At 41.4% G+C, this 22,917-nt stretch overlaps 1 protein-coding gene across 10 annotated transcripts in view; it reads left to right on the top strand.

Moving 5' to 3' along the window:
- Window positions 1-22,917, top strand: part of SUMF1 (sulfatase modifying factor 1) — a 372,466-nt gene that overhangs the window by 48,614 nt on the left and 300,935 nt on the right. For all 10 annotated transcript variants that reach the window (XR_004528608.2, XM_073787582.1, XM_073787580.1 and 7 more), the window contains exons 4-7: window positions 9,242-9,324; window positions 11,356-11,478; window positions 12,235-12,349; window positions 20,222-20,338. Coding sequence is in view for 9 of the 10 variants with exons in the window: in XM_073787582.1 (XP_073643683.1) it covers window positions 9,242-9,324; window positions 11,356-11,478; window positions 12,235-12,349; window positions 20,222-20,338 (438 nt within the window). In the remaining variant the exon portion in view is untranslated. The remainder of the gene's footprint in view (window positions 1-9,241; window positions 9,325-11,355; window positions 11,479-12,234; window positions 12,350-20,221; window positions 20,339-22,917) is intronic.

The following is a 22,917-nucleotide window of genomic DNA, read 5'->3' as shown; positions in this document are numbered from 1 at the left end:
ACACTTGAATGTGCATAATTACACAGTGCTCTTTTTCCTGTGCCGACTTCAATCTAGGCTGTGTGTGTATGAGAAGCATAATTTACCACTTGGCAAGAATAAAGGCACCTTTGCTGTCTTCCCTTTTTCTTTTCTTTAAGCTGTTACTACATGTATGGTTATGTCCCTAGGGAGAGGTGGGAAAAGATGTCTTTGCTCTCTGAAGTCCATTTCTCAAGGGCATATCAATACGCACAAGGATCCTATTTACATTGTAATTGGTTTCTGGCTGTCTGGTACAGCTGTTTCAACTTAAACCCAAGACAGTCGCTATGGAGATGGTTGACTTGAAATAGGTCAAGTTAAGTCCTTTTCTCCCTGGATATGAGGGAGTGCTGTAACTCAGCTAGAAATGTCTCAGTTGAACAGAATATATGTAGATGGGCAACCACATTCCCCACCCCCCCAACACCCAAATTTCTCTTTTTAGGCTGAGGCTTGTCACATATGCTAGTCCGATCATGTTGCTGCTGTGAATCTGGAAACAACACACCTGAAGACTATTTCTGTTAAAGAAAAGGAATGAGAGATGTCATAATTTGCAACGTAACCTTGAATTAACTGGCTCATATGACTCTCAAAAGGTGCTTATTTCATAAGTTCCTAGACATAGTAGAATAGCATTTATTTTCAAGACATGACCAGGCGTTCAAGAACAGTTTTTAAAAACATGGAGTTGAAGGGGACCTTCAAGATGGCAGAGGAGTAAGACGTGGAGATCACCTTCCTCCCCACAAATATATCAGAGATACATCTACATGTGGAACAACTCCTACAGAACATCTACTGAATGCTGGCAGAAGACCTCAGACCTCCCAAAAGGCAAGAAACTCCCCATGTGTCTGGGGAGGGCAAAAGAAAAATGAAAAAACAGACAAAAAACAGGGACAGGACCTGCACCTCTGGGAGGGAGCTGTAAAGGAGGAAAAGCTTCCACACACTAGGAAGCCCCTTAACTGGTGGAGACGGGGGGTGGTGGGGTGGGGAGCTTCAGAGCCACGGAGGATAGTGCAGCAACAGGGGTGCAGAGGGCAAAGCGGAGAGATTCCCGCACAAAGGATCGGTGCCGACCAGCACTCACCAGACCGAGAGGCTTGTCTGCTTACCCACTGGGGCAGGTGGGGGCTGGGAGCTGAGGCTCATGCTTTGGAGGTCAAATCCCAGGGAGAGGACTGGGGTTGGCTGCATGAACACAGCCTGCAGGGGGCTAGTGCACCACAGCTAGCCGGGAGGGAGTCCGGGAAAAAGTCTGGAGCTGCTGAAGAGGCAAGAGACAGTTGTTTCCAGGTGTGTGAGAAGAGGGGATTCAGAGCACCACCTAAAGGAGCTCTGGAGACGGGCACGAGCCACAGCTATCAGCATGGACCCCAGAGACGGGCATGAAGTGCTAAGGCTGCTGTTGCAGCCAGCAAGCCTGTGTGCAAGCACAGGTTACTATCCACACCTCTCCTCCCGGGAGCCTGTGCAGCACACCACTGCCAGGGTCCCGGGATCCAGGGACAACTTCCCTGGGAGAACACACAGCGTACCTCAGGCTGTTGCAACATTATGGCAGTCTCTGCTGCCGCAGGCTTGCCCCACATTCCATACCCCTCGCTCACCCTGGTCTGAGTGAGCCAGAGCCCCCTAATCAGCTGCTCCTTTAACCCCGACCTGTCTGGGCAAAGAACAGACGCCCTCAGGTGACCTACATGCAGAGTTGAGGCCAAATCCAAAGCTGAACCCCAGGAGCTGTGCGAATAAAGAAGAGAAAGGGAAATCTCTCCCAGCAGCCTCAGGAGCAGCAGATTAAATCTCCACAATCAACTTGATGTACCCTGCATCTGTGGAATACGTGAATAGACAACAAATCATCCCAACTTGAGGTGGTGGACTTTGGGAGCAACTGTGGACTTGTGGTTTGCTTTCTGCATCTAATTTGTTCCTGGTTTTATGTTTGTCTTAGTTTAGTATTTAGAGTTTATTATCATTGGTAGATTTGTTTATTGATTTGGTAGGTCTCTTATTTTTATATATACATATATATATATATTTTTTCCTTTTTCTCTTTTTGTGAGTGTGTATGTCTATGCTTATTTGTGTGATTTTGTCTGTGTAGCTTTTCTTTTACCATTTTTCCTAGCGTTCTGTCTGTCCTTTTTTTTTTTCTAAGTATAGTTTTTAGCACTTGTTATTGGTGGATTTGTTTTTTGGTTTGGTTGCTCTCTTCTTTCTTTCTTTCTTGTGTTCTTTTTTTTATTACTTTTTAATTTTTTTATTTTTAATAATTTTAAAAATTTTAATTTTAATAACTTTACTTTATTTTTCTTTTTTTCTCCCTTTTCTTCTGAGCCATTTGGCTGACAGGAGCTTGGTGCTCTGGCCAGGTGTCAGGCCTGTGCCTCTGAGGTAGGAGAGCCGAGTTCAGGACACTGGTCTACCAGAGACCTCCCAGCTCCATGTAATATCAAACAGCAAAAGCTCTCCCAGAGATCTCCATCTCATGGCTAAGACCCAGCTCCCCTCAATAACCAGCAAGCTACAGTGCTGGACACCATCTGCCAAACAACTAGCAAGACAGGAACACAACCCCACCCGTTAGCAGAGAGGCTGCCTAAAATCATAATAAGGTCACAGACACCCCAAAACACACCACTGAACGTTGTACTGTCCAACAGAAAGACAAGATCCAGCCTCATCCACCAGAACACAGGCACTAGTCCCCTCCACCAGGAAGCCTACACAGCCCACTGAACCAACGTTAGCCGCTGGGGGCGGACATAAAAAACAATGGGAACTATGAACCTGCAGCCTGTGAAAAGGAGACCCCAAACACAGTAAGTTAAGCAAAATGAGAAGACAGAGGAACACACAGCAGATGAAGGAGCAAGATAAAAACCCACCAGACCTAACAAATGAAGAGGAAATAGGCAGTCTACCTGAAAAAGAATTCAGAGTAATGATAGTAAAGATGATCCAAAATATTGGAAATAGAATGGAGAAAATACAAGAAATGTTTAATGACAATGTAGAAGAACTAAAGAGCAAACAAACAATGATGAACAACACAATAAATGAAATTAAAACTTCTCTAGACGGAATCAATAGCAGAATAACTGAGGGCGAAGAACGGATAAGTGACCTGGAAGATAAAATAGTGGAAATAACTACTGCAGAGCAAAATAAAGAAAAAAGAATGAAAAGAATTGAGGACAGTCTCAGAGACCTCTGGGACAACATTAAATGCACCAACATTCGAATTATAGGGGTCCCAGAAGAAGAAGAGAAAAAGAAAGGGACTGAGAAAATATTTGAAGAGATTATAGTTGAAAAGTTCCCTAATATGGGAAAGGAAGCAGTCAGTCAAGTCCAGGACGTGCAGAGAGTCCCATGCAGGGTAAATCCAAGGAGAAACACGCCAAGACACATATTAGTCAAACTATCAAACATTAAATACAAAGAAAAAATATTAAAAGCAGCAGGGAAAAACAACAAATAACATGCAAGAGAATCCCCATAATATTAACAGCTGATCTTTCAGCAGAAACTCTGCAAGCCAGAAGGGAGTGGCAGGACATATTTAAAGTGATGAAAGGGAAAACCCTACAACCAAGATTACTCTACCCAGCAAGGATCTCATTCAGATTCGACGGAGAAATTAAAACCTTTACAGACAAGCAGAAGCTAAGAGAATTCAGCACCACCAAACCAGCTTTACAACAAATGCTAAAGGAACTACTCTAGGCAGGAAACACAAGAGAAGGAAGAAGACCTACAATAACAAACTGAAAACAATTAAGAAAATGGTAATAGGAACACACATGTCAATAACTACCTTAAATGTAAATGGATTAAATGCTCCAACCAAAAGACATAGACTGGCTGAAGGGATACAAAAACAAGACCCATATATATGCTGTCTACAAGAGACCCACTTCAGACCTAGGGACACATTCAGACTGCAAGTGAGGGGATGGAAAAAGATATTCCATGCAAATGGAAAGCAAAAGAAAGCTGGAGTAGCAATTCTCATATCAGACAAAATACACGTTAAATTAAAGACTATTACAAGAGACAAAAAAGGACACTATATAATGATCAAGGGATCAATCCAAGAAGAAGATATAACAACTGTAAATATTTATGCATCCAACATAGGAGCACCTCAATACATAAGGCAAATACTAACAGCCATAAAAGGGGAAATCAAAAGTAATACAATCATAATACTGGGGGACTTTAACACCCCACTTTCACCAATGGACAGCTCATCCAAAATGAACATCAATAAGGAAACACAAGCTTTAAATGATACATTAAACAAGATGGACCTAATTGATATTTATAGGACATTCCATCCAAAAACAACAGAACACACTTTCTTCTCAAGTGTTCATGGAACATGCTCCAGGATAGGTCGTATCTTGGGTCACAAATTAAGCCTTGGTAAATTTAAGAAAATTGAAGTTATATCAAGTATCTTTTCCATCCACAACACTATGAAACTAGATATCAATTACAGGAAAAAAATCTGTACAAAACACGAACACATGGAGGCTAAACAATACACTACTTAATAACCAAGATATCACTGAAGAAATCAAAGAGGAAATCGGACAATACCTAGAAACAAATGACAATGGAAACACGATGGCCCAAAACCTATGGGATGCAGCAAAGGCAGTTCTAAGAGGGAAGTTTATAGCAATACAATCCTACCTGCTTTTGCACAGCAAAGGAAAACGTAAACAAGGAGAAACGGCAACCCTCAGAATGGGAGAAAATATTTGCAAATGAAGCAACTGACAGCGGATTAATGTCCGAAATTTACAAGCAGCTCATGTAGCTCCATATCAAAAAAACAAACAACCCAATCCAAAAATGGGCAGAAGACCTAAATAGACATTTCTCCAAAGAAGATGTACAGATTGCCAACAAACACATGAAAGGATGCTCAACATCACTAATCATTAGAGAAATGCAAATCAAAACTACAATGAGGTATCACCTGATGCCAGTCAGAATGGCCATCATCAAAAAATCTACAAACAGTAAATGCCAGAGAGGGTGTGGAGAAAAGGGAACACTCTTGCACTGTTCGTGGGAATGTAAATTGATACAGCCACTATGGAGAACAGTATGGAGGTTCCTTAAAAAACTAAAAAGAGAACTACCATACGACCTAGCAATCCCACTCCTGGGCATATACCCTCAGAAAACCATAATTCAAAAAGAGTCATGTACCACAGTGTTCATTGCAGCTCTATTTACAATAGCCAGGATATGTAAGCAATCTAAGTGTCCATCAACAGATGAACGGATAAAGAAGATGTGGCCCATATATACAATGGAATATTACTCAGCCATAAAAAGAAACGAAATTGAGTTATTTGTAGTGAGGTGGATGGACGTTGAGTCTGTCATACAGAGTGAAGTAAGTCAGAAAGAGAAAAACAAATACCTTATGCTAACACGTGTATTTGGAATCTAAAAAAGAAAATGGTTCTGAAGAACCTATGGGCAGGACAGGAATAAAGACGCAAATGTAGAGAATGAACTTGAGGACAGGGGGAGGGGAAACGGTAAGCGAAGTGAGAGAGTGGCATGGACATTATACACTACCAAATGTAAAATAGATGGCTAGTGGGAAGTAGCCACATAGCACTGGGAGATCAGCTCGGTGCTTTGTGACCTCCTAGTGGTGGGATAGGGAGGGTGGGAGGGAGACTCAAGAGGGAGGAGATGTTGGGATATATGTTTATGTATAGCTGATTCACTTTGTTATAAAGCAGAAACTAACACACCATTGTAAAGCAATTATACTCAAATAAAGATGCTAATAAATAAATAAATAAATAAAAACATGGAGTTAACAGTGATATTTGGAAGAAGGCACCTGGTGACACTTGATGGGATTTGCCATTAGTTTGGCCAGAAAGCATGGCTTTCCCAGGAAAACTTGGCTATGTTCTGTTGTGGGTGACTTTGATTACTTACCTTTCCTTCTTCATGTGTCCTATGTGGAAATGGTTCCTGACTCTGCATCTGACCATTACAATGGGGACTTACAGTCTTTCTGACAGGTGGCAATGCCGTTAGGTTCCCTTATAGGACCCGTAGCTTTGTCTTGTTTGGGGCATGGTGAATATGGGTACAGTTTTGGTTGTCATAGTTGGGTTGCGGGTAGGATGTTACTGGCATCTAGTGGGGAGGGGTCTGCGATGCGGCTGAGCATCCTACAACGCACGGGACAGCACCCCTCCAACAAGGAATTATGTGGCCTAATAAGTCAGTAGTGCTGCGGTGGTCTGTTTTCGATGGGTTGCTAAGAAATGTGAAAGATTTCATTCAAGAGTGATAGTGGGAGAAATGAAAAGCAGATATCTAGAAGGAGAGGCAAGTGTGTGTATATGACAGGGAGGAAGTTGAGTAGGAGCTATAGAAGTGATGTGTGTAAGGTGGTACGCGGACCCACCAATTTGAGTTTTGTAGATATTTTTGGAAGAAAATAAAATGCCTAGGTTCACACTTTGTATCCTGCTTTGTGTAGTTAACCATGTAAGATAAATATGTGCAATAAATAATTGAAAAACTCTCAATATACCGACTGTCTTAAGTCATACTCAGAGGATTCTGGGAGTTGAAGATCCCCTTTAGGAATTAGGCTTAGCTCCAGGCAGATAGTAGGTGCTCAGTAAATATTTGCAACCAGAGTGAGTTAAGGGGAAGAGGAGAGGGAAAGGGAATGGACTCAGAGGCCACTGGAGCAGCTGCCCTGGGTCTACCGCACACAAGCCAACTCCATGGAAGTTCCCTGTTGAAGAAGGTTGGGAACCGTGGAGGACTTCTGCCATTAAGGCTTGTGTTCAGCTGTCTTTACTAAAGCTGTGCCTGTGTCTACCCTGGGATCCAGCAGTTCCACTCCACAGTATGCAATCAGCAGAAATGCTTATGCATATTTACTAAGTCATGAGCTTTCAAGAATGTTCACAGAAGTAGTACCATTCATAGTAGCCCAAACTGGAAGCTACCCAAATGCCCATCAGTAATAGAATAGATAAATAAATTTATTTTAAAAATTGCTAATGGACTTGAGGACATGGGGAGGGGAAAGGGTAAGCTGGGATGAAGTGAGAGAGTGGCATGGACATATATACACTACCAAATGTAAAACTGATAGCTAGTGGGAAGCAGCCGCATAGCACAGGGAGATCCGCTCGGGTGCTTTGTGTCCACCTAGAGAGGTGGGATAGGGAGGGTGGGAGGGAGACGCAAGAGGGAGGAGATATGGGGATATATGTATATGTATAGCTGATTCACTTTGTTATACAGCAGAAACTAACACACCATTGTGTTAGCAATTATACTCCAATAAAGATGTTAAAAGAATTGCTAATGATGAAATATTTCAAAGCACAATAGGGTATAAGAAAAATAGGCATTCTAGTTCCTACCACCCAGATTTAACAAAGGTTAACATTTTTCCTGTTTGTTTTTTTTCTTCTTCTCTTTTTTTAAAATTTTTTATTTTTTATTTGAGAAATAGAACCTTCTGGTGGCCTTAGTGTTGGGGGTAGGGTAGAGGTGGGTGAGTGATGTAGAGATACTGGAATGTAAGAGTGGGATGACCTGGGCTTTCTCTGCAGGTCTTCCCTTGACATGGAATGAGTTACCTGTCACTGGCACCTAAACATCAAGCAGAGTAGTCAGCGAGAACATCTCCCCATTAAAGATTCCGCAGTACTACAGAAGGAATAGGAAGAAGCCATGCCTTTCACCTCTCCTGCTCTCTGAAAAATAAAACACTTTGCAGTAGTGTCCTTTAAGGACACAATGCCTCTTTCGTTGAAATATAAAAGAATTTGGCTTTTTCCATCAAATTGTGATTGGAATACCATGAATGTTTTGATTGCGCTGATGTGAAAAAAGAACAAGACAGGGTTTGATGTTTTCAGTGATTGCTGTAATTGTTAGCAGGAACACATTCCCCCTTCTCTTCCACTCAGGCTGGCTCATCAGGACGCAGAGGATTGAGAGTAACATTGTCATGGGGATAACCTTGAGTCTGCTCTGGTTTATATTAGAAGAAACATTTGCAAACTTCTTTACTTAGTATTAGCATCATTGATGATGGTAATTTTTTTGTAACTCTCTTCCTGTCATGAGGCCCCTAGTTGAGACTGGTTCCCTTTACTGAGTGCTTGCTAAGTGCTAGGCATAGTCCTAAGCCCTGTGTGTATGTTCTGTTTCCTCCTTGTAATAACCCCTGAGGTAGGCATTGTTACTGTCTTCACCTACAAATGAGAAAACAGGTGTGGGGAGGTTGATTAGGTTACCAGGGGTCACCGTAGGAGTGGCAGAGCCATGAGTCACATCTCATTTTGCCTGACTCCAAAGCCACGTTCTCAATCAATCACTAAATGAGGGCCACTTGATTTTGGTATTTGGGTTAACAGAACTGTAAAGTAGGAGGTAAGGTTCTGGGAACAGGATCTGGGCTGACCACTTCCCAGTCCTATCTAATGCAGCCTCCTTTGAGTCTGAGGTAGGTGAGGCAGGCGGGCCTGCTCCCATTTCACAGATGAGGACTCTGGGGCCAGGCAAGCAGTGAACTTGCCCAGAGCCATACAACTATTGTTGGGCTGGAGATTAACCAGGATCTTTTGAAAACACACTCCAGCTCTTTATGCTATGCTTCAGCTTGGTCTCTGGCTACCTCGGTTGACCTTCAGCCCGGCACTTAACTATAAGATTAATGCTGTTTCACCATCTTTTAAATAGGAGGAGTACTACCTGTCTCACTTGTTAGAGATTATAGAGGGTTAGCTAGCAGTGTGTCTTTTAAAATTCTTGGAGACACACACCATTTAGATACGTATTTATTTAATCACTGTGGTGCTTTATGATGGGAGATAATGCTTTTGTTTTTTTTGGCCACAGCGTGTGGCTTGCTGGATCTTAGTTCCCCAACCAGGGATTGAACCTGGACCACAGCAGTGAAACATCGAGTCCTAACCAGTGGACCGCCAGAGAATTCCCGAGATAATGCTTATTTGTTAGATTTAGTTACATATAAATCTTTATTTTTGATATTCTGGTAAAGTTATTTGGTAAGTCAACTGGAAGTTGAAGACCTTAAGAGAGATATTTTTCTGCAGAGACTGAGTCAGTGTTTTTCTAGAGGCATCATAGCTAACCTCAGCTTATTCTGGGTTGCTTTGAGGTGGCAGCTGCTCCCTGGTGGTTACCTGTTAAAGGCGCTAACTGGAGACACCCAGAAGGGCCCGACTCTACTGTCCTGCACAGGTGAGGCTGGTGGGTCTTTCCCCAGATGACATGTTTCATTCCAAAATAGGTTCCTATGCTGTTGAAAAGAAACTCAGTGGCCGTCTTGTATAAAAGAGTGAGTATGAAAAACTCTACTGACTTGGTCGGTAGGAAAATAGGATGGCAGGAAATACTGTATGTACAGACCCAAACATAGCACCTAGCTCACAGAGAGCTCTTAATAAGTGGCCTTCCTCCTCCCTCATTTGGCCTGTCAGAGGGTTCCCTCTTGGAGATTTTTTCCCCCTTTGACAGGCCTATTACAAATCTCATGACATGTTTAACCTTTACAACTTGTCTGTTTGCTCTCCCTCATGAGTGGGTCATTGAGAGGAAGGAGACCATCTGTCTTACAGATAAGTGGTGGTGTCCTGCCAGGTGGCCGCGGTAGAAGCTCATCCCTTGGGTTTAGGACTCATGTTGTCTCCAGTCCTGGACTGACATACTTTGAAGCCACCGTCTGACTGAAAAACCACAGAGCTGCAAGTCGGTCAGCAAGTCTCCAGGGTGGCAAAGAAATAATTATCTCAAGCAAAAATGGATAGCACTTTAAGCCCTGAAGACGCAGAAAGGTTTGGGTCAGGACTCAGCATCTCAACAGCCCAAGAAAACTGTTCTCCTAACCCAATTTTTCAGATGGGATTTTCGAGCTTCTATTTTTGACAACATTCCTGGTTGTTGACCTCATTGTCAGGAATCTGGAAGTGCATGAAGTTCAGCTTTAGGGATATAGCCCCTTGAAAACGTCAGAAATCTTTCAAAGCCTGAGGTGGTAGCCTCTGTGGTAGAAATAGGCCATGAGGTGGAAAGTTGTAGGATTCTTGGGTACCTCAGGTTGACGGCCTCTTAGGTCCCAATTATTATCTTCTTTTCTGAATTTAATAGTAGAAGAAAAAGTGAAGGGTAGAAGGAAAAGTGAGAGTGGAATGTATTATATCCACTGAGTGAGTCCTTCTCCTGAGAAAAGTGCATGTCTTAATATCAGTGTTGAAAACAGTGACTGGCATGTAATAGGTACTCAATAAACGCTTTTAAAGAATAAGTGAAAGTTGTGTAATTACTGTAGGGAATTCAAAGATGCTTAAGAAATAGCCTAGGAATGTAGAGTCCACCTGAGAAAGAGTGAGCAGGGAATTAAAGTTATCTGGTGCTGGGTAAATACGTTTATCCCCTTACTCTCAAACTTTCCCCCTAACCTTCCCTACCCCTCTATACTTTTAGAAAAAATAAAGATTTATTTGGAATCTGCTAGATTCCTCACTTGCTAGAGTGAGGCACATATAGCTGACTCATCTATAGCAGAAAGAGACAAAGTTTAAGGCCAAGTATCACAGATTGGATTCTCTGGAAACAGATGCTTAGATAGAGCTTGGTGTGAAGAATATTTGTATAAGGGGATCCACACCTGTGGAAGGGATGGGGAGGAAACAGGATTGGGCAGAGGGAGAAGCCAAGACTACAGTGCAGGTCCAGGACATCCCACCCAGTCCTTGGGGCTCTGGGGTATAAATGACACGTAGGATTTAGCTATGGTGAACTCACACGGCTGCGCCTTTATGCCCCTGCCGTGGTTGGTCCTCGCTGGCTGTAAGGCGGCTCTTTGCAGCTCTCCTAAAGGAGCCGAGAGCTGGAAGCTTCTGCTGATGCCACGCCCAGCAGCTGGAAAATCATTCCTTCCTCATAGGGGGATCTGGCTGGTGCGTCTCCACACCTACTGCACCAAGTGAGATTCTCTGGGGGTCCAGGCCTGCATGCAAAGTGAAGAAATGTTTTGAGTCTTGTTCCAAGCGGGATCATAACCTCTTTGGGAGCCTTGGATGTCAGAAACCCGTGGTCGAGGGTGACAGATGTGACCCGGCTGGGGCTGGATTTGGGGACCAGGCTCACCTCAGCATCACAGATTGAGGTGAAGGTGCTGATGGGCACTTTGCTGAAGCCGGTCCTGCCGGTTCCTGTTCCTGTTCCTGTTCTGGTTCCTGCCCTGCTCACTCTGCTCTCGCTGTTCCCCAGGCCAGATCACCCGGTTCTTCACGTCTCCTGGAACGATGCCGTCGCCTACTGCACATGGGCCGGGAAGCGGTTGCCCACGGAAGCCGAGTGGGAGTACAGCTGTCGAGGAGGCCTGCAAAATAGGTACTTGGAGGGTCTCGTCTTTGCCTAACAGTATGTGGACCTTTTTCTAAATATACGGAACTTACTTTGGCTGGACAGTTGATTTAAAACCACAGCCAGATCGCAGCTTACTCCTGCTGGGCTTTCTTCCTGCCCGTGAAGTTACTTAGGAAACATGGATGCAGGGATCACCACCCCCTGACAGTCTCCCAAAGCCATGTGTGTGGTGAGGTGGGCTACGGCAATTGAGCCGCCATCCCCGTGTCACATAGTCCTCCTTAGAGCCTCCTGGCAGGCTGCCTTGCTTTTTGGATTTTCTTATTTTAGGCATCTCCTGAAGCAGCAATATATCTTTTGCTTCCAGAGCCATGAGACAGAAAACTCATGTTTGGGTCACATCTAGGAAAGATTCCTTAAAATAACGAAGGCTTTATAAAAAAGTGCGGTGTGATGTTGCCTGATCATGCTTCCATATAAGTCCAGGATGATGTCTGCTTTCCCAGCCTCCTATAAGCCCTTCTTTTAGTTCTGTGATTTATTTCAGGGCTCCTGAGTCCTCGGGAGAGACCAAGGTTGTTGTGAACTTGACATGAACTGGTTGTGCGGAAGTTAAAAAAAAATCCTGATTAAAAGCTTTATGTATTTTTTTTTTTTTTTAAAAATAGCTCACTCGGAACAAGCAAGCAATGTTCTCTCTTTCACTGCCTTCCTCCTCTTGACTTTCGTCCAGAAGCCTGTGTCTGTTTGACAGGCTGATGCCTGTGTCTCTTCTGACAGACTCTTCCCCTGGGGCAACAGACTGCAGCCGAAGGGCCAACATTATGCCAACATTTGGCAGGGCGAGTTTCCTGTGACCAACACCGGAGAGGACGGCTTTCGAGGGACTGCGCCTGTGAGTAGCGAGGCTTGTGACGGATGGCGGCGGCTGCAGCGCACCGAGAAACCACCAGCAATGAGTGAAAGCGCTGCTCGCTCTCTGCCCCACGTGCTGCCCCCTTCCTGCCTCCGTCCACCACCGCACGTAGCAAATACTAATAATTAACCAGACATTCTTTTTCTGTAACACCTTTTTCCTTCCGATTCCATAACACTTGTTGTGGAAACTTTGAAAAAACAAGAAGTGTACAGAGGAGAAAATTGAAAGGATCTGGAATCCTACCCCCCAGAGATAGGTAACCCCTGTTAACGTTTAGGTGCATTTCCCCCCATTCGTCTCCTATGTTGATGATGCTCCTAATGGCTAGTAGTTAGTGAGCACTTGCAGAGTGCCAGGCATGTTGCTGAGCCATTTGCATGAATTATCTCATTTAATGTCTCTTCAGCTCTGTAAGGTAGGTACTGTTATCCCCATTTTCCAGGTGAGCATTCTGAGGCACACAGAGGTTAACTAACTTGCCCAAGGTTATACAGCTGGAAAGCAGCACAGCTGGGATTTGAACCAGGTCGGTTTGTTTTCAAAGGCCATGCTCTTAACTACCATAGATGCCAGCATAAATGTTTCTGGTGTATATGTGCCTATATATTTTTTACATATTGCTTTTGGGTCATACTATAATATTTAAAATCCTACTGTTTTTCTCTGTGTAATATCAGCAACATTTTATCTGTCATTAGCAGTTCTTCACAAATACATGTCTTTTAGCAGCTGGATAACTTGTCATTTGAATGAACCCTAATTTATTTACCTCTTATTTTTGCAAATTTATATCTGTTTTTCTGCTAAACAACAATGAACATCTTATGCATAGATATTAAATTGTATCTCTGATGATTTTTTAAAACATTATTATTGGAATATAGTTGATTTACAATGTTGTGTTAGTTTCTGCTATACAGCAGAGTGAATCAATTATACATATACATATATCCACTCTTTTTTAGATTTGTTTTCCACGTAGGTCATTACAGAGTATTGAGAAGAGTTCCCTGTGCTATACAGTAGGTCCTTATTAGTCTGATGATTTTTTAAAAGATAGATTCCTAACAGTGAAATTAGTGAGTCAAAGACTAGAAAACTTTCTTCATAAGGGTTTCAGATATATAACCAAACTCTTTTCCAGACTGTGTATCGCAAGTTTCCCTCCATGAGTGTTCCTTTCTTTCTGCTCTTTTGTCAGCAAAACCATACGTTAATGAAGCAATGTTAAAAGCATTTCGTTTTCTCTCTCTTTTTTTTTAAACATCTTTATTGGAGTATAATTGCTTTACAATGGTGTGTTAGTTTCTGCTTTATAACATAGTGAATCAGCTATACATTTACATATATCCCCATATCACCTCCCTCTTGCATCTCTCTCCCACCCTCCCTATCCCACCCCTCTAGGTGGACACAAAGCACTGAGCTGATCTCCCTGTGCTATGTGGCTACTTCCCACTAGCCATCTCTTTTACATTTGGTAGTATGTATAAATCCATGCCACTCTCTCACTTCGTCACAGTTTACCCTTTCCCCTCCCCATGTCCTCAAGTCCATTCTCTACGTCTGCGTCTTTATTCCAGTACTGCCCCTCGGTTTTTCAGAACCTTTTTTTTTTTTTTAGATTCCATATATATATATGTTAGCATACGGTATTTGTCTTTCTCTTTCTGACTTACTTCACTTTGTATGACAGACTCTAGGTCCATCCACCTCATTACAAATAGCTCAATTTCGTTTCTTTTTATGGCTGAGTAATATTCCATTGTATATATGTGCCACATCTTCTTTATCCGTTCATCTGTTGATGGACACTTAGATTGCTTACATATCCTGGCTATTGTAAATAGAGCTGCAATGGACACTGTGGTACATGACTCTTTTTGAATTATGGTTTTCTGAGGGTATATGCCCAGGAGTGGGATTGCTAGGTCGTATGGTAGTTCTCTTTTTAGTTTTTTAAGGAACCTCCATACTGTTCTCCATAGTGGCTGTATCAATTTACATTCCCACGAACAGTGCAAGAGTGTTCCCTTTTCTCCACACCCTCTCTGGCATTTACTGTTTGTAGATTTTTTGATGATGGCCATTCTGACTGTTGTGAGATGATATCTCATTGTAGGTTTGATTTGCATTTCGCTAATGATTAATGATGTTGAGCATTCTTTCATGTGTTTGTTGGCAGTCTGTATATCTTCTTTGGAGAAATGTCTATTTAGGTCTTCTGCCCATTTTTGGATTGGGTTGTTTGTTTTTTTGTTATTGAGCTGCATGAGCTGCTTATAAATTTTGGAAATTAATCCTTTGTCAGTTGCTTCATTTGAAAATATTTTCTCCCATTCTGAGGGTTGTCTTTTGGTCTTGTTAATGGTTTCCTTTGCTGTGCAAAAGCTTTGAAGTTTCATTAGGTCCCATTTGTTTATTTTTGTTTTTATTTCCATTTCTCTAGGAGATGGGTCAAAAAGGATCTTGTTGTGATTTATGTCATAGAGTGTTCTGCCTATATTTTCCTCTAAGAGTTTGATAGTTTCTGGCCTTAAATTTAGGTCTTTAATCCATTTTGAGCTTATTTTTGTGTATGGTGTTAGGGAGTGTTCTAATTTCATTCTTTTACATGTAGCTGTCCAGTTTTCCCAGCACCACTTATTGAAGAGGCTGTCTTTTCTCCATTGTATATTCTTACCTCCTTTATCAAAAATAAGGTGACCATAGGTGCATGGGTGTATGTGTGGGCTTTCTATCCTGTTCCATTGATCTATCTTTCTGTTTTTGTGCCAGTACCATACTGTCTTGATTACTGTAGCTTTGTAGTATAGTCTGAAGTCCAGGAACCTGATTCCTCCAGCTCTGTTTTTCTTTCTCAAGATTGCTTTGGCTATTCAGGGTCTTCTGTGTTTCCATACAAATTGTGAAATTTTTTTTTCTAGTTCTGTCAAAAATGCCATTGGTAGTTTGATAGGGATTGCACTGAATCTCTAGATTGCTTTGGGTAGTATAGTCCTTTTCACAGTGTTGATTCTTCCAATCCAAAAGCATGGTATATCTCTTCATCTGTTTGTGTCATCTTTAATTTCTTTCATCAGTGTCTTATAGTTTTCGGCGTACAGGTCTTTTGTCTCCTTAGGTAGGTTTATTCCCAGGTTTTTTTTTTTTTTTTTTTTTTTGAAGTACGCGGGCCTCTCACTGTTGTGGCCTCTCCCATTGCGGAGCACAGGCTCCAGACGTGCAGGCCCAGCAGCCATGGCTCAGGGACCCAGCCAGTCCGCGGCATGTGGGATCTTCCTGGACCAGGGCACGAACCCATGTCTCCTGCATCGGCAGGCGGACTCCCAACCACTGCGCCACCAGGGAAGCCCGTATTCCTAGGTATTTTATTCTTTTTGTTGCAGTGGTAAATGGGAGTGTTTTCTTGATTTCACTTTCAGATTTTTCATCATTAGTGTATAGAAATGCAAGAGATTTCTGTGCATTAATTTTGTATCCTGCTACTTTACCAAATTCATTGATTAGCTTGAGTAGTTTTCTGGTAGTGTCTTTAGGATTCTTTATGTATAGTATCATGTCATCTGCAAGCAGTGACAGCTTTACTTCTTCTTTTCCGATTTTATTTTTATTTCTTTTTCTTCTCTGATTGCTGTGGCTAAAACTTCCAAAACTATGTTGAATAAGAGTGGTGAGAGTGGGCAACCTTGTCTTGTTCCTGATCTTAGTGGAAATGGTTTCAGGTTTTCATCATTGAGAACGATGATGGCTGTGGGTTTGTCATATATGGCCTTTATTATGTTAAAGAAAGTTCCATCTATGCCTACTTTGTGGAGGGTTTTTATCATAAATCAGTGTTGAATTTTGTCGAAAGCTTTTTCTGCATCTATTGTGATGATCGTATGGTTTTTATCCTTCAGTTAGTTAATATGGTTTATCACATTGACTGATTTGCATATATTGAAGAATCCTTGCATTCCTGGGATAAACCCCACTTGATCATGGTGCATGATCCTTTTAATGTGGTGTTGGATTCTGTTTGCTAGTATTTTGTTGAGGATTTTTGCATCTGTGTTCATCAGTGATACTGGCCTGTAGTTTTCTTTCTTTGTGACATCTTTGTCTGGTGTTGGTATCAGGGTGCTGGTGGCCTCATAGAATGAATTTGGGAATGTTCCTCCCTCTGCTATATTTTGGAAGAGTTTGAAAAGGATATGTGTCGTTTTCTCTTAACACAGTCAGGAAAGATGTCTTGTGGCGAGGAAGTAGCACCTTACTGGGTTTGTTGTTACAGAGAATAATTTTCTTTCAACAATCTTTCAAACAGTTGTCATTTTTAAAATATTTGTATTTTTGTTTCAGACAAATATGATTCTTCCAAAATTTATTTATGAATGTAGCACACATATGTTATTTGGAACATGACCAAGTGATTCCAGAATTTCAACTGAAATAGTAAACAAGTGAGAAAGACTGAGACACTGGAAAAGATGAAGGGTTAGGAGACACTTGACCTATGAGAACTTTTAAAATATTTTGAGCCATATAGTTGTTTTTTTTTTTTTTTTGCAGAGTTAATGTAAAAAAAAAAGTTGCATGAGAATATGTTGCCCTTAAATAGGCACATAGGTGCATATGTGTGTGCTTCTAAAATTCTATATATATGAGTTAGGTATATGATAAAGGTACCGACACAAACCAGTGGGAACTGGATGTATTATTCAACAGGCAAAAGGCTAATCAGGCCATCTAGAAGTTGATTCTTCTCAAGTTTCCTTCAAGATCGCTTGTGCTGTCATGGGTGCATAATTTTTTAGTCAGTAAAATGAGTGATTAGAGACCTTGGGGTCTAAACTATCTCAACCTGTTCTCAACCATTTCCTGGGTAAGAAGCCCAGCCAGTATCTCATGGGCCACCTTTTGTTGGCAGAACAGTGCTGCAGGATGAACAGAATAAGGTGCCGGATGAGGTTGCTCATGACACCCCAGGAAAGATGATAGTTGGTGCAGAAGCTGCACAGTGGCCATCACGTGGTTTGAGAAGGGCCTCGGCGGCCTGGAGGTCCCTCTTCAATGGGAGTCTGTGTGAAGTAGGGCCACTGCCCTTAGCCTTGAGGCCTACGGCATGGGCTTCTGGTGGACCACACAAATTATACTAGCACCTGCCAGTGTTCATAAAAGGCCATGAGCAGCTGTACTGGACAGTTATGAATATTTTACAGCACTTAATGGCTACAGAATTTCTTGTCATTATTTAAGCACATGAGCCTCCAAGGAAAATAGTCATTTATTCTCAAGTCAGTGCACCTTTTCAGAAAACACCAGTTTCCGTATAAAATAAGGATACTTTACAGATATTTCGAGTTGGAACATTTAACTGTGGGTTCAACAGATGTCTGTTTGGAGTATATTCAACAGAACTTACCTGAAGAAGTTGCCATAGAAGTTCCTAAGACAAAATTAGAACAGTTACCAGGAGCCCGCAAATAATCAATTGGAGAAACAGGACCCGTGGAGAAAAAAAGCAGCAAGTTATACAGAGGCCACTTCCACCTGTGTTTGGAATGAGACTAGACAAGATCTATACCTTTAAATTGGGACTGTTTACCCAGAGAATTATCTCAAGTCCTCCGTAGCTGCCTTGTTGTGTCCACAGGCCCTGGTCAGTTGAGAGCAGGAATTGAACTTTAATGATAGGATGGACTGCAGTGAAATAGCTCCCTCCCCTGCTATTTTATGTATTTTATTATTTTCACTCTGGTTGTAAACTGAGCAGACTATTCTGACCACAGTGAATTTGAAGAATTGGATTTGTATTTGGTTAGGCCTCTGTTGTACAGTTGTTAGTATGTTTTGGTTTTCATGCCTATCAGCTCATTCACCTGAAAATAAGCATGTTTGAAGTATTTCTCATGTACATTTGTCTTTTAATGAGCTTTCTGGAAGGAAGCTTTGGTTGGTGTGATTAATTTAACCATGAGCGTTTAAAATTTTTATATTCTCGTGGTAATTTTGGGGGTGGTGACCTCCTGATTTTACCTCACTTAAACGTCATATTGTTTAAAGAGGGAAAACCCCTCAAACCTTTGAGTAGATGCTCTTATTTCCTCATGTTATGGTTTAACCGCTCCAGATAGGCTAACTTGCTTGTCCAGTGGTTGCTGCGTGTTGGCACATAAAGGGGACCTCAGGCTGACTGACCTGAGAGCCCCTCCACTCGTCTGCTCTCTGAGCCTGAGAAATGATTCCTTCTTCCAGAACGTTCGTTCCATCTCACTTGCTCTCGCGTCCCTTGCTCCTTCCCTTCTTTCCCTGAAACAACTTATTTTCTCCTTTTCCTTCCTTCTCTTTCCAGCTGTTATTCTGTCTTGCTGTTCCTGATCATCTCCAAATTCTTGAAAGGACATTGTATCCTCTGGCCTTTCCTCCTTTACTGTCTCTCTGTCTTTTGAACTCTGACCTCAATTCCCACAAGGCACTTCTACCTTTGTTGAAGAGGGTTCACCTTCAGCCCGAAATCTCTCCCTCTTGGGAGTTCCTGCACCTTTTCTTTCATTATCTTACCTTACTCATCCCACCCTGCCTTTCAGGATTGGATTTTTAATTTTTGGTATCCTCCTCCTTTCTCCCTCATTAAAGCTCATTCATGTCTATGTCATCAAACCCTTCCTGCTTTCATTCGACACTCATGGAATTACTGAATGAAGCAATGAATAGGTACCACTGTTTCCATAATGAATGCTGAGTGAGGAAGCAGAGTGGTAAACGTTTTCAGCTTTCCACCTCGCCTGGATTAAGTTTTTTTTTTCGGAGTAGCTTCATAACTTTGAAGTGCTCTGAATTGCCCAAGTGTGAGATGCTTCCATATTTATGTGTCAGTCTAAAACCTTCTGAAGCCAAGTAGAAGTGAATGGTATTCCTTTTAGTTCTATCTCATTAATTGGGGGAAAAAACATGGATTTAAAAAAATACTTTAAAAAAAAGAACCCCAAAGATAACAGTATTTTTTTCATTTAAAAAATAAAAGTTTTCTTCATGTATGAGAATTTCTATTACAATATGTTAGGAAAAATTTTGCGTCCCTAAAATAGCATAACTGTTCTGTACATATTTACTATTCAGTCAAAGATTTTTCTCTGCTCCTCCCCACCCTCCTTCTTACACAAGTGTTGCACTTTGGTACCATGTCTGTGACAGTATTATGTGGCAGACTGTCTGGTCTGCCTTTGAAATGTGATCAAACTACTTGCTGAAGAGCCTGTGCAGCTTACCTCATACTTCCACGTGCCAGAGATTGCAAACCCTCTATGTATTACAAATACGCTCGGTAATGAATTCACATTTTCTTTATAAAAACAAGTCCCCTCAGTGTTGCGATGATAACGACTGAGGCGTAAAGATAAGCTGGTGAGTTGGAAGGGGCTGGTGGAGAGGATAGAATTGGCTTGGGGTCTCTCAGTGCTAAAAAGACATCATGGCCAGCAGAGCTCAGCTCTGATGACAAGACTGATACCGGGTCTAATATGGTGTTTCTGTTATGCTTTTGAAGGTCTGAAGATGGTTTACCCCTCACTCCCCAGTCAGATACAGATTTGACTTATGACCAGTACTAGTCTCTCTATTAGGAATAATTTCATTGACTGTCCTACTATGTAATGTGAACTCTTCTTAGGTTTCTAAACTCCCTTTGAGAGCTCAAAGCTGAAGAATATCTTTGTTTCTACATTGGCCAGATTGTATTTTCACTGTTGGAATGAGAATTAATATTCATACTTTAAAGTAAGAGTTTTTTGTACATGTTTGTACCAAAGAGGTTTTCTAGACAAGATGAGTACTTTGACATTTCCCCCTTTTTTTAATTTTTAGGTTGACGCCTTTCCTCCCAATGGTTACGGCTTATACAATATAGTAGGGAATGCCTGGGAGTGGACTTCAGACTGGTGGACCATTCACCATTCTGTTGAAGAAACGATCATTAACCCAGTGAGTATCAGTCTCAGAGTATGTATTGTGAAGAGGTTACATCCATCCCCTGGGCAGGCTGTGGCAGCAATTTCATGTGTTTCGGGTATTTCTTTTCTATTGACGTTAATCTTGGAATTTCCCCAAAGGGATACTAAGCACTTGTCTCTCATTTCAACCTTAAAGCATTGTGTAGACATGTCTATGGACATTTCATATGCTGCTGGATTGCAATGGTATTAATGATTTGAGGGAATCTGTCTATAACTTTAGAAATTATTTCAGCCTCATAAATGTGATCAAAGTGAGATATATAAATAAGTATGCAAGATGCATTAATGCTTATTAATAACTAGTGAGATCCGGTAGATGGTATTTATCATCCAGCTAATTGCCTGAGTTTTCATTGGTTGAAATTTTGATTGAAGAGCATTGTTTGGAGAAAATGAGAAAGGATGTTTTCTGGGTGAATGTTGAATCAGGAAGTTGAGTCATTTCATGATTATTTGCTGAACTCCACAGTATGAACTCCACAGTTCAGTGCATCATAAACCTTGGGAATTGAGACAACCATGTTTAAGTTTTACCTTTTCTGGCATGGGAGGAATGTTGACTGCAGTTAGTGGACTACTGTGCCTCTAAAACCAAGCTCTCCCAGCAGAATATACAAAAATTGAGACGCTACAAAAACTGGGCATGTGGGTGGGAAGTACTTCCTTTAAAAAGAACATGACTGAATATTTCTTGTGTAAACAGATTGGGGGGAAAATACCATTTAAAAATCCTATCTCTAGCAAACTAGACATTCATAAGTCAGATCCAAGAATGCATATTTATACCCAAACTAGCTAGACTGGGAACTTAATTTTAAACCTTAACCTCTTGAAAAGGCATAAAAGGTAGTGATAAAGAAAATTAATTCTTTGATCTCTTCTCAGTAGAGTGTTGAACAGCTCAGCGTAATTGAAGAAATTGTCAGACTCTGCCTCGGCCCTTTTTCAGAATACGGGGATAACTTTGTGTGATATGCTTGATTTTTCTTCACAGAATAACACGTGGATTGCTCATGAATAATCTAGAGACAGAAATCTACTTTCTTGGGGGCAGATGAAAAAGCTGAGTTTTTCGGAAACTGTCATTTCCTCCTTGTTTTCCTTGTACTTTCTGGCAGGACTGGTGGAAGTAGTGGTCAAAGACAACCCATCTCTCCAAAATGAGAATAAGGTTGTGAAGTTCTCACTGGGTTTGTGGTTGGGAGACGCCATTCTCTACTGGCAAGATGTGACTTGGCGTTTGCTGTCAGAATCAGAAATAGAATTTTTTTCCCCCTCAGATTAAAGCATCTGCATGTTTGGAAGGGGGTGCACGAGGCTTCAAAATGCTGGCAAGTTGTGAATGTATCTCTCTGACCATCTGTTGTTGAGCTGAGTGCTTATTGGTTTCAGTTTTATAATTGCTTGTGTTTCTTCTAAGGATTTACAGAAAAATCCGTATTTTTCTTGTTTTCCCCAGTCCCGGGCTCTATCTCAGATGTTGTCTTTGGTCTATAAATCATTCTCCTTGTAGGTTTATTCTCTGTCACAGAGGCCTCATTTGCTTCCTTATTTGACTGGGATAAAATTCAACAGTTTTGAGAACTAAATCCCAACTCCCTTGCAAACTCAGACTCTTTCATTGAAATCTTCACAGCTCTCCTTCATTCGTAGAGCCACTGCCTGTCTCTCATCTGCATTACTGCATCAGCTTCCCAGCTGGGCTCCCTGCCGTCACTCTTTCTGCTCTACCGCAGCTGTAATGATCTTTATAGAGGACACACTTAATGCTGTCACTCCTCTGTTTAAAATAAAGTACAAACTCTTGAACATGACTTCTGAAGGCTAAAATAATTTAGCCCTTGCTGATCTCTCAATGACCACAGCTTTTTCTTCTTCTTTCAACATTTAATTATGAAATGTTACAAAAATTCGGACAAGTACAGAAAATAGCATAACAGATACCTATGATATCGACCATTTTGATTTACCGTATATTGACAGTATATTGTATTTACTATATTTCTTTTAGCTAAAGAACAAGAACAAAAACTAGTCAACACTTGATATTTGTCAGTATTTTTAATTTAAGCTATTCTGGTCAGTGTATAGTGCTATCTCACTGTGGTTTTTTAGTCATCGTATATGTATATTAAAATTTATTTTGGTGAAGTACAGTTGATTTACAGTGTTGTGTTAACTTCTGCTGTACAGCAGAGTGATTCAGTTACACATAAATATACACATTCTTTTTCATATTCATTTCTGTTATGGTTTATCACAGGATACTGAATATAGTTCCCTGTGCTATACAGTGGGACCTTGTTTATCCATTCGAGATATACTAGTTTGCATTTAGTCATCATATATTAAAGTCTGTATCTGACAACTCTCATATCTGGTCACTCTGTTGATCTGCTTCTGTTGTCTGTTGTTCTTGAATTTTGGTCACATCTTGTTTTCTCACATGCCTTGCTATTTTTGATTGAGTACCAGATGTTGTTTAAGAAAAACTGTGGTGATTATTTGAGATCTGGATAGTGGGATCTTTCTCTAGAGTGGACTTAC

Source organism: Tursiops truncatus, chromosome 10, assembly GCF_011762595.2.
Source record: "Tursiops truncatus isolate mTurTru1 chromosome 10, mTurTru1.mat.Y, whole genome shotgun sequence".
Lineage (NCBI taxonomy): Eukaryota > Metazoa > Chordata > Mammalia > Artiodactyla > Delphinidae > Tursiops > Tursiops truncatus.
The sequence above is the reverse complement of the archived record's forward strand: the minus strand, read 5'-3'. Positions and strand labels throughout refer to the sequence as shown.